General features: G+C 38.8%; 1 protein-coding gene across 1 annotated transcript; it reads right to left on the bottom strand.

Moving 5' to 3' along the window:
• Positions 1–2,858: 2,858 nt before the first annotated feature.
• Positions 2,859–6,492, bottom strand: LOC149210608 (FCS-Like Zinc finger 8-like). Its single transcript, XM_089396742.1, has 2 exons — positions 3,981–6,492; positions 2,859–3,675 (listed from the first exon to the last, which is right to left on the bottom strand). Exons 1-2 carry the CDS (start codon positions 4,946–4,948, stop codon positions 3,531–3,533), a joined length of 1,113 nt encoding a protein of 370 aa, XP_089252868.1. The 5' UTR covers positions 4,949–6,492; the 3' UTR covers positions 2,859–3,530.
• Between the last annotated feature and the right edge of the window lie 6,030 nt (positions 6,493–12,522).

Below are 12,522 nucleotides of genomic sequence, written 5' to 3'. Positions count from 1 at the left end.
ATCGTATAGATAGAATTTTTTGTATGAAGCTTTGGTAGAAAATAAAAAGGAATTGAGCTGCCATTCTCAAGATTGTTAGCCTTTCTATTGAGTGAAACCCTGATTTCTGTTCAATTTGGTGTTCAAGGTACACAGCTTTGCTTGAAAATCAATATGTAGGCCTAAAATGATGTGACATCAATGAGGAAAGAATTTGTCAACCACCATTAAAAGAAGATATCTGACCCAATAATTTCAGGGTGATCTTTCTCGAAGTCACCCAATTAAATTCCTTACCGTGTTTGCAGCTTTCTGATAGGCCCAGGTAATGCCTTGAAAAATCACAAATATCAAAAATATCAGCCTAGGTGTAGGGGACGTTGATTAGGTCAATGGTACTATGGTTAGTTTCACTCTAATGAGAAATCCTTCCATGGATAGCTAACCTAAATGGTGGGTTTACAAATGATTCAACATGAGGGCCAAATTAAGACACATATTGTAACTGTACCTCCCAAATCTCCCTTCTCCCTCTAACTGCTACCACTATTGTTTACATCGTGTTTCAAGCTGCATTACTAGCTGCAACAACTCCATGATGGTGTTGCTCACTCGAATCCTGTCAATGTGTAAAACATGGAGCCTGCATTGGGATCATATTGGATCTAGTTTTCCTGCTGCGTGGTACTGTTAGATAGCTCTTAGAAGGGGTAATGGCAAAAAACCGCATATTTTCAACTCTGCAAGAGGCAGAATGTGTAATGGTCAAACTTTGGTGTATCAGTTAATGGATATTGGATCCATGTCATGTGATGTTAGCTGGAAAAGGGACTTGATAGATGTGCAGAGATGAGATGCTACCTATTAGTTCACTGCATATATGCAACAACCACCGATGTTGAAGTGACATAATGTAGAAGCTGGATAGGTTCAAATGATACAGCTTGAATTCTTTTTTTAGGACACTCCACACATGCATCTGATAGACATGTGCATCAAAGCTATTAGAATTCAGGGGCTGAATTAAGAGCTTGATCTGAGGTGTTACTAGTTTATTTTATTTTTGAAACAAATTCTTCATTGATTTGCATCGAGTAATGAGTCTTTGGTATAGATTGAAGCATGAACTTCAAATCAATTTTAACGGCTTCTTTTGTACTTCTGATCTAATTTGGATATGAACAGTTAGGATAGTATGATTTTCAGCGGTTGTATACTGTCACTTTTACCTGATTTAATAAAATTTGCCTTCACAGGACATTCTCATACAATGTTTGAGAGTTCCAGATGAACGAACTGATTGCGCTGAACTTAACTCGATTGCCAATTCCAGGAATATAACGGAATCAGACAGAAGGGAGAGGTCAATTTGACATTCTCATACAATGTTTGTGAGTTTCAGATGAACATGAATGATTGCATTGAACATAACTCGATTGCTGATTCCGGGAATATTCTAGAATTGGAGGGACAGGAGTGAGGTCAAAAAATTCATCCGATTCCAAAATATTACCAGAATCGGCAATCGAGATAAGGATAGATAAATGATTGCACATCACTGCCAATTTTCCCAGTTACCCTCAATTTCACTGATACAATCCAACAGGCAGCATTTCAACAAGGAGAACAAAACTTCAAATTCAACCCCAGAGGCCTAGAATGTCTGGATTGATACAAGGTAAGATGTGAATACGCTGTAAGAAATGCATAAACTGGTAGTACATCAAAATTGCTTTCATATACCATACTCATCTATGTTTCTAGTAACTTATCAAGTGGCGGCATAACCAGGGCAGTTTCCTATCCAACGTGCTATATTAGTCAAATTCATGACTTGGTTGCTTATTTGACAGAACATGTATATAAAAGTTGAGAATCACATAGAAGTCCTATGTGGCACTTAGCATAAGCAAACAAAGATCTCTGAAATACTCTTCATTCTCAAAACAAACCTTACAAACCACGTACAAGAAAAGAAAAACCCCATTTTCCAATTTGTGTACGAGATTCAGTGATATACACGAGGGTTTGCAGTTATAATGGTTGCCATGTGAAAATGCAATAACAACAGGATAAAACTTTCACAAAAACAGCATACACTTCAAGGGATGAGAGCTTGCTAAACTCAGATAAAGTAGCAATCTTTAAGGATCTGTTTAAATGGGTGTCCCAATAAGTAGCCCGGAAGGATTGGAGATAGAAATTCGACAAGACTAATGTCATGTTTGAAACTTGCCAATTGTATCGTATCAAGCCATCTACTCTAGAAGCCTTATTTCCACCAGTTTTTAATCAAAGGTGAGCTGTTAAAGATACGAAATAAGGTTGAATACTGGCGCTTAAAAAAAAGTCTTTTAAGTGTAGGGAAACCAAAAATATTTGGAAGTGGCTATTTACTAGGTTCTTCATTATGTTTCTTGATCAGATCCATTGGAAAGCTGCACTGTGAGGTAAGTGCATTTTTATCATCAAAAGTCACTTATTGGGAACGCACCAGGCTGCCGTGACCCTACTTACTCTTTGCAAAGCCATGTGTGACTCACGTTTTTAATGAACCCCCATTTTGTTTAATGACTTGTCAAAAAACAGTACCGCCAATATTATCAAGCATAGTTATGGCCAATTTTAGGAGTTTTAGCCTTCAGGTAAGATGCAGGTCTTGATATTGTATTGCAATCAAACCTGTTATTTCTTTTGTCTGCCCTGAGTAAGGGATCTGAATCATACTGATGTAACATGCTTTGCTTATGTATAATATCAGTAGCATTTAAAAAAATATCATCCTCTGGGACAAAACTAAGAGAACACATGTAAAGTCTCAATATTTCAGTACTTTGAAACAAAACATCATCCTTGCAATATAATGTGCAGCGATAGCATAAACAAAAGATATCATTCTCCAATTTACTATTCATCCTCAAACAAAACTCAGAGAACACATATAATAAGCTCAAGTTCTCAGCATTTAGTGCTATGTTCTAATCACAATATGTGGAAAATGCGTCAGAAATCTACAATATCCCTACCTATTCTGCTCTTAGTCATCATGACTATACTTGGCCATTATACCGAATATAAGAGTATGGCCTTCTACTGTAATCAGCATTTTCAGCCATCATAACAAAGCAGAAGAGCATATGCCTTAAATATGTCTACCTCCCCTTCAAGATTGCTTCAGCTCTTTTGGCCTACTATATTTCTCTGCCATTAACTGCAGTAAGTGTCTTATTAAGAAACTCATGTACGTTGGGAAGCTTTTGGGCTCCATCCCTGTACATAGCCTGTGAAAATTTACAGGGGGATTGAACTTAAAATATTGTGTCAATATGCACAAAACAAAGCTCGTCCCAAAACAATATGCCTCATAAAAACCCTCCCATTCCATCCCTTTACCTCAGCACAAAGCATACATGTATAAAAATATATATAAATATGTATATATATTATCTGCGGCCGCGTATTTTCCTACAGCTCGTCAGATGCAAACAATAGATACATTGAGACGCCTTTCCTTACTTGCAGTAAGGATGATGGACAGTTCTCATGCCTCTCTATGCAGCAGCAGCAGTACTGGTTGAGAAAATTTTGCCACCATAAGAAGCAATAAATGGAGATGGTGGAGAAAATGTTTCCATTTGTTCATCCATCAAAATCTGTTCGCAACGACATTCCACGCTGCAGAATGCTTTGTCTCCTCTGCAATAATCAGGAAGCAGAGAATGAGACTATCTCTCGAAAGCATAGATTCTATAAAACCTCAAACCCAAGTTTTACATATTGGCACAAACAAAACCTCGAGGAACTTTTGAAAACATAGTCCATTCAACTAGCTTATCCAGACTCTAGATGAACTGAATAGGCTTTTTGGATACAACAGAGCAAAGTATAAAAAGAACCATTGACCTGGCACACTAAGGGAAACTATAATCAATTCAATGTGATTTTCCAAGCTTTAAAGCAATCTCTAAGAGAAAAGCCATGGTATGATCATTATAACAGACCTGTACATGTAGATGTCCTTTCCATGGCTCAACTGCCGTTTGCAGAGATAGCAAGCACTGAGAAAATCAGCAAGAGGAAACACTGGAACATTTACATAGCTCCGAGGTGGTGATGCAACATTCCATATTGCCTGTTCATGTTTTCGAACAGGGCATTCCACAGTTTCACTCTCCATACCACTGTGAGTGTATATGTGTTTTGTGATTGATTTCGGACCATGAGAAGTGACACAAGTATAGCTTTCTGAATGCTCCATTCCAGTCTGAGAGGTGGGTTTTGCAAATCCATGTGGAGAACCAATCGGTATTGGTTCGCTTTGCTTCTGGGGAGAACTCAACTGGGCATTTGGAGAATCAGAGTGCTTATAAGGTGACTTCAGTTGGGCGTGAAGAGAACTCATCTGGGTTTGAGAATACAAATGGGCATGGGGAGAACTCACATGAGCACGAGGAGATTGTGTCTGAGCTTTGGGAGAACCTAAATGATTGTGCACAGAAAACAGTGCTTGATTGGAACCTACCAGGATTTTCAGCTGTGATCCAAGCAAAGGTCCTCTGCTACTAGAAATGGCACCGCCGTTGGTCTCACTGTTGTTGTTGCTGTTGTTGTGGAGTGCTGCAAGGATTCCGAGGCCAATGCCCTCGGAGTCCCTTTTCTCCCAAGGCCTGGGAGATCCACACTGTGAACCATCGAACCCAGACCGTGGGGATCTAACCTGTTTTTCATGCCAATGACTGATCCCAACTCCAGAAAATGTTTTGATATCCAGTGGAGAAGTTGGGCTTTTAGCCCCCTCTGAATCTGAGGACCCCTTTGGATTGAAACCTATGAAGATCGTAGGAGCATTGAAGAACGTCTGCTTGTCTTCAGGCCAGTCTCTGGTGGGTGATGAATCGGATGGGTAATCAGGCATCAGATGAAATTTGCTTGGGGTTTTCTGGACAGGCCTAGAGCGTTTACCAAGCATCCTTTCTTCTCCTCCTACTCTCCTCCCCGATTCCGCTGAGGTCTTACCCTTCACTCCTTGTACTCACGGTTGCTCAGCACAGTTTCTTCAATTGGGAAATAAAATGACGTTCAAACCCAAAAACTCCTTGTACACCCACTCTTCATCCACGATAGCCTATAACTTCGGGTACACACTACCACAAAAAGTGCAGAGCTCCTTGGAACTTGTGATGGATATACTGCACCACAGAGGATCTCACACTAGAAGCCCTGGACTACGCCTCCTTGGACCTAGTGATACATACATTGATCCTAGCGTAAACCCACAGTTAACCCCCAAAACTTAAAAATCCTTCGGACCTTCAAGTGTTCAACAGACACAAGAACTCCCTTGGACTTTGTGACATATACAGTGCTCCACAAAGACTAATATACTATGTACCTCGAGATATATATATATATATACAGTATATATATCCTTCTCAGGGACTGGATTTGTACATACCTTATCACAAGCCAACTTTCTGAACTTTGCTATGCATACAATAGCTCTTCGGAGATTGTATGCTATCCAGTTCTCCTCGACTCCAAGTCTAACCAATCAACAGTTCTTCTTCCGCAACAATAAGTACATTTCAACTCGACACTCAATAAATATGTGTTTCATATGTCACTTGCTACGGATGCAAGCCAGTACCCAATAGCATCAAGCATGTCATGGCCCCAATCTTGCCCAATGCAGGATTTTCTTTGCTGGGTTTCATAAAATACCCAAAAAATCAGAATCTTTTTATGTCTCGTCAATGAAATGGAAACCTTAAATGGGTGTTTTTAAGATACAAAATTGGCTGCAAAACCAGGATCAAAACTCATCGAAATTTCTGCCTTCTCCCTCACTTCAAACAGGCATTTTCAAAACTCGTTATTGACCAGGCATAAATTTCTTCCACACCTTCACAAGCTTGTGTCTGATCATCGACACTGAAAAATTGACAGAGAATCAAAGCAAATGACAGATAATCTTTACCGATATTAATTTACCCCGAAAACAGTACAGCAACAAGAATATCAACAATCCTCCGCTCTACCCCCAAAACTAGCATACCACCACCAATGTTTTCTCCCTAAAACAATCCCAAAACTTTGAGAACTTCCTTCCCAATTATACAAACCCCCTCTTCAATCAATGTTACAGGTCTTACCCCGTTGCTAAAACGGCAGGAACTCCTCTCTGAGCATTCTAATCAATCCTACACAAGTTCTGCACTATTTTAACAACAGGAACCTCTCCTAGACTGTCAGAACAATGAGTAGCCTGCCCTTCTGTGCAGGTACATATACCCACTAACATACAGCAAGAATCTTGCTGAATCTGGAGGTACCCAAATGCAGTAAACAGGATTTGAGCAACAACCAAATACCCAAATTATTTCTGCAATTTCCCAAACTCATTCAAACCCCACTTGCCACTAGGCTAACACCCACCCAGATACAATACTACAGAAAAACCAATAATAATAATAACATATTCCTGCAATACAACTTTGTCTATAGTTACTTGCTCCAATTTGTACAACCAAACCCTTCACCTATTTGTATTTAGGTAGACGGATTATTCGTAAACGTATATACAAATAATATATATCTATACATATGCTTCACAAACTCCACTGCAACTAACGCCAACAGTTCGCAACCCTTGGCAGTTGGTTCATCTGAATCAGAGTTCGAATTATTAAATCCCACATTGAGTCAAAGAAATTCGAGGTTGACGTCAACGGCATGCGCGTGCGGTAAAATGCCATGGGGATCGTACAATGAATTCAAATAGTTTAAGTGACTTTTATCCCATTTTTTCACCTGGCCGGCCAAGCGGGGGTAGAAGGGTAAAAAAATGAGGTCATGATGGCCCCACTATGAATAATGGGACCCACATGACTTGATGTTTGAGCCATACTTTACAGGGTTGGGAGAGTATTAATTTGGTATTAAATTTTAATATACGGATATGTTATTTAGTCCCCCAGACTCTTAATTATTCTTGGATAAAATTAAAGGATATTTTTGTAAAAAGAAATATTTTGATTTAATTATTAATGGATAGTGAGAACATTTATCGTTAGGTATTAGTTGAGATTATAGTTAATTCAAAATTATTATCGAAGGAAAGTTATATAAGGGTTTAGCTTTTTTTATTTTTCATAAGGTTTTAGGTTATATGAGAGGTTAGTTTTTTCACTGGTTCGATGTCATTACGTTTTGGGTTGTTAATTTTCTTTCTTTATGTTTAAGGAAGAGTTGTAGGTCTTATTTCAAGAACATAAGGAAATTTCAACTTAAAAAGTATTTTCAAGAAAGTTAATCTCTTTCATGGTCATCATTAAGGTTATCTTTGTTGACACCTAATCATAGGGATTGGGTGAACAACTGTAATTAAAGTAAATAAATAATAGAGAAGATGGAGAGTTATTGGGAGATGAACTCAACAGTCTCTCCCTCTTATATATAATAATGAACAACCTGAATGAATAATATGCTTTGATTTGAGGAGTTACCTCCTGGCCTGACATGGTATCAGAGCCAGCGCCATTTTTGGCTTCCCTCTGCTTTGTAACTCCCTATTCTTCCTATGTTATGCATCTTGTGCAGGCTGACATCTCTGTCAAATCCCTGTGAAATCTCATTCATTGTTTAATACATTCGTTGAAGTGAGTTACTACATGTCATATTCAACAGTAATGTTATTGTTGAAGGAGTCGAATGGTGCATTGAAGCCGAAAGTGTTGTGGTGTAATTGTTGCTTGGAGGTGCTGTGGTGACTTGGATTTCCTCCTACGTGAATGGTATTATGTTAGAACCCTGTTATTTTCGAGCACCGAATAGAGTTTTATGTGTGATTAAATTACGCAGTGGTATATACCCTTTCGCTGTGAGTTCCATCCACTCTCCATACCATTTAATCCTGATCACGCATCGTTGCTCCTACGTTGCTCATACGTTGTAACGATATTCAGGTTGTAATGCTATCCATTGGACTGCGCACAGCCTCCTCCCACGGCCACGCATACCTTGCTCCCATACAACTCCACGGCCCTCCTCCACGGTGAACGTTGCTCCTATACGACTCCACGCCCCTCCTCCCACAGTGTTGCTCTTCACTACTCGGCTTCCAAAGGCTGCATACGCAGAACGTTGTCACAATAATGTTGTCCACATACTTTATCTGCATATATTTATGTTGCCACACCGACTTCCTACATATACTCCATACTTTAACATTGTCTGATTTAATGTGTATTGAAATTTGAATTTTTTGTGGTATTTATATCACTGTTTGTTATGGTATAAAGTCTTCCGACAGTCATAACCATGCGGCCTCCCTCCCCCACATAAAAAAACATGTCTTCATATAGCAAAATCAGATTTTTTTTTTTTAGGAGTAAAATTTTGCAGCTGAATTATTGTTTCCCACAGTACACAGATTTTACAATGCATTCAATCATATCTATTGTGGGAGTAGTTCTCACTGGCAAGGAGAACTATCCTGAGTGGTCCCGGAAGATAAAACACACCCTCATTTTCAATGAGTTGTGGAAAGGAGTGTGTGTTGGAGACAGAGACAAAGAGCCAAAACAGCCTACCTCAGATAAGGAGTTCGCCATTTGGGAAAATAAGAACAACAAGGCCTATGCATTGATTGCAGCATCAGTAAATGAAGAGGTGAGTCGCCATATTTTATCATTTTCAAATGATTTCAAAGCCTTACAAAAACTGAAGGAACTATATAACTCACACTCTGCACTTGAAGTTGTTCAACTCATGATTAAACTCTTCCCCCTTGAATTACAAAATAATGATCCTCTTGCTCTTGCATCAGACGTAAAATCTATAATGCATGATATCAAAGTCACTAATGTTGAACTGGATATTCCTTTGATAGCTTTTCTCAAGGCACTTTATCCCACTTACTCAAATTATCTTGAGTCATTGCAAGCAAATGGAAACCTCAAAGATATTACCTTTGACTCCCTTCTAAAAAAAATTGTTGAAAGAGAGAAAGCTTTTGGGAAGAAGACAGCTCCTAAGTCTTCTGAAGAGGTTGTGTGCCTTGCTCATAGAGAAAAGAATCTTCCTCAAGATTCTTCTAGAGGAAGAGGTGGTCGAAGAGGAAGAGGAAGAAATTTCAGAGGCAGGGGGGCAGACACTCTCAAGGAGAAAAGTCAGATTTGCACTGCATACACTGCAAAAGAGATGGATCACATGATGCATCCACATGCAAGTTACCTTGGGACAGAATTGAGCAGGAAAGAAACCAACCCAAAGGTAAAACTAATGACAAAGACAAAGGTAAAGCACCTGAATCTGCTCACTATGTTGTGGCACACTGTAATATTGGAGTAAATGAAGACTTATTTAATGCTTCACTTTCATTTTGGAAAAATGATTGGTTGCTTGATTCAGGAGCAACTTGCCACATGCCTTTTAGAAGAGATTTTTTTGAAGAATTTACTGACAATGTTGATGGAGAAGTATACTTTGCAGACAAATCAAAACTCAAGCCATCAGGGCTTGGCACAATCAGGCTTAAATTGGATAGTCTTCCAGACTTTCTTCTACATCATGTTCTATATCTCCCACAGCTGAGGAGAAACTTGTTATCCTTGGTCCACAGATTCTGCCAGCAAGGACACTCCATTCATATGTTTGATGGCAAGCTTGAGATGAGAAAAGCTTCAGACCACTCACTTGTCATGATGGGGATAGAAGAAGAAAGGCTTCTCAAGTTGCAGGGTACCTTTGCTCATGCACAAAATTTCTCATATAAATCTCATTATTAAGAAGGTACATTTCCATCAAGTTTATTATGGCATGCTAGATTTGGACACTTGAACTATGACAGCCTCCGCTTGTTGAAGAAAAATGGTGTTACTGGTTTGCCTACAATTCCTAGGAAACTTAAGCAATGTGATGCTTGCATTCTAGGAAAGCATAGCAAACAATCTTTTCATGATTCACATTCAAGAGCACATAGAAAACTTGAACTCATTCATTCAGATTTATGTGGTCCAATGCTTGTTCCTTCTGTAAATGGAAATAAATATATGATGACATTTATTGATGACTACACCAGAATGTGTTGGGTTTATTTATTGAAGAACAAATCTGATGCTTTTCAAACATTCAAGAACTTTCATACATGGATTGAAAATGATGCACAATCTCATATTGGCTCTATTCGCACTGATAATGGAAAAGAATACACTTCAAATGAATTTGAAAACTATCTTCGCCAACATGGGATCAAACATCAAACAACTGTGCCTTATAATCCCCAACAAAATGGTGTAGCTGAAAGAATGAATAGGACAATCTTAAATATGGTGCACTCCATGATGTTTTCCAAAAATGTAAAATTGATGTTTTGGGCTGAAGCAGTTCTATGTGCTGTATATGTAAAGAATAGATGTCCATATAATGCTATTAGAAACAAGACTCCTTATGAAATGCGGTATGGGCACATTCCTTTGGTAAAGCATCTTAGAGTCTTTTGTTCCACATGTTATGCCTTGATACCAAAGGTACATAGAAACAAACTTGGTGTAAGAAGTCGTAAGTGTATCTTCCTGGGGTATTCAAACACCTCCAAAGCATATTGTCTCTATGATGAAGTTAATAAAAAGTTTGTTGTATCTAGAGATGTAATCTTTCTTGAATCATCCAAAACTAACAATGTTGTTGAGCGACAACTTGATCGCTTGGATAGATTTGCAATGCAAAATCATTTCAAGAATTTGATAATCAGATTCCACATCTTGAAGGGGGGATTCCTATACTAGATCAACCTTTGGAATCTTCTTCTGAAGCACTCTCTCCCCCGCATGAAACTCCAACAACGGATGATACTTTTAGTGATGTGATTGACAAAATTGGGAGACTCAATCTTGATTCGGTCCCAACTCGGTCAACGGAGCAGCCTGGACCATCTGAGAAAGGTCCCCCAAAGTGGCTGACAAAGACACTTGAAAGTGTTCATCATGATCAGGCTTGTGGCAAAAGGTTTTGCACAGAAGGAAGGGGTCGATTATGAGGAGACTTTTTCCTCCACAGCAAAATGGGCTACCATCTGGACACTCTTTGCCCTATCAGCTTAGAACGGTTGGAAAGTCCATCAAATGGATGTAAAAAAATGCTTTCTTGAATGGAGATCTAAAAGAGAATGTTTTTATGTCCCAACCTGAAGGATTTGCTGTGAAAGGACATGAACATAAAGTATCCAAACTTGTGAAATCCTTGTATGGCCTCAAACAAGCACCGCGAGCCTGGCATGAAAAACTAACTGAGCATCATCTGAAACTCAATTTCAAACATTATGATCTTGATGATGCAACTTTGTTTGTTAAAAAGTTGGAAAATTATTTGTATATCTTGTGGTATATGTAGATGATCTTTTGATGACAGGGAACAATGAAAGCTACATTACATCCATAAAGAAGGAATTGAGGAAAGGTTTTGAAATGACTGATTTGGGCTATGTTCATTACTATCTTGGTATTGAAGTAACTCCGAAGTCCATGTTCCTTTCTCAAAAGAAGTACATTGGAGATCTGTTGAACAGGTTTGGCATGACTGAATGCAATCCTCCAATGGAACAAAACTTAAACCTCACATCCATTGAAGGAAAATAATTTGAGGATGCAACAATGTATAGACAGCTTGTAGGAAGTCTCAACTACCTAACTACTACCAGACCAAACATTTCGTTTGCTGTTGGAATCCTCTCCAGGTTTATGCAAAAGCCTTGTGAGGGACATTGGTTTGCTGCAAAAAGAGTTCTAAAGTACTTGAAGGGAACTCAAGACTTTGGAAACAAGTATACATAGGTGGGCGACTTCAGTTTGATTGGATACTTTGATTCAGACTTCGATGTAGACAAAGAAACTGGGGTATCTACTTCAGGTTATGCTATGGGTCTTGGATCCGGAGTTGTCTTTTGGAGATCACATAAACAATCAGTTCCAGCAGATTCCACAACAGAGGCAGAATATGTGGCAGCAGTTGAGGCAACAAAATAAATTGTGTGGCTCAGGAAAATTCTTTAAGATTTGCAGGTAAAACAAGTACAATCGACTCCACTCATGATTGACAATACCTCGGCGATAAAGTTGGCCAAGAACCCAAAGTTCCATGATCGAATGAAGCACATCAATACTAAATATCATTTGATTCAACATCATGTTGCGGCCAAAACAATCCATCTCCGCCATTGTTCCACTAATGAGCAAGTTGCAAACATATTCACCAAAGCGCTTGGAAGAGAAAAGCTTGAAAGATTCAGAATGATGCTTGGACTCACCAACATCCCTTCAGATTAAGGGGGGAATGTTGACACCAAATCATAGGGATTGGGTGAACAACTATAATTAATGTAAATAAATAATAGAGAAGATGGAGAGTCATCGGGAGATGAACTGAATAGTCTCTCCCTCTTGTATATAATAATGAACAACCTGAATAAATAATATGATTTGATTTGAGGAGTTACCTCCTGGCCTGACAACCTTTAGTCGAGTCATGTGCTTTCAAATAACATTT

The sequence above is a fragment of the Pinus tabuliformis genome, chromosome 1_2, assembly GCF_031772625.1.
Source record: "Pinus tabuliformis cultivar Carrire ecotype Pingquan chromosome 1_2, CPIR1, whole genome shotgun sequence".
In the NCBI taxonomy this organism is placed as follows: domain Eukaryota; kingdom Viridiplantae; phylum Streptophyta; class Pinopsida; order Pinales; family Pinaceae; genus Pinus; species Pinus tabuliformis.
This window is presented reverse-complemented; position numbering and strand designations above follow the sequence as displayed.

Excerpts from the sequence above, each read along its gene's own strand:
- LOC149210608 (XM_089396742.1), bottom strand. The coding sequence starts at position 4,948 with ATGCTTGGTAAACGCTCTAGGCCTGTCCAGAAAACCCCAAGCAAATTT. Across the intron at positions 3,676-3,980 it reads AAGGACATCTACATGTACAG|AGGAGACAAAGCATTCTGCA; the intron begins GTCTGTTATAAT and ends TGATTATTGCAG.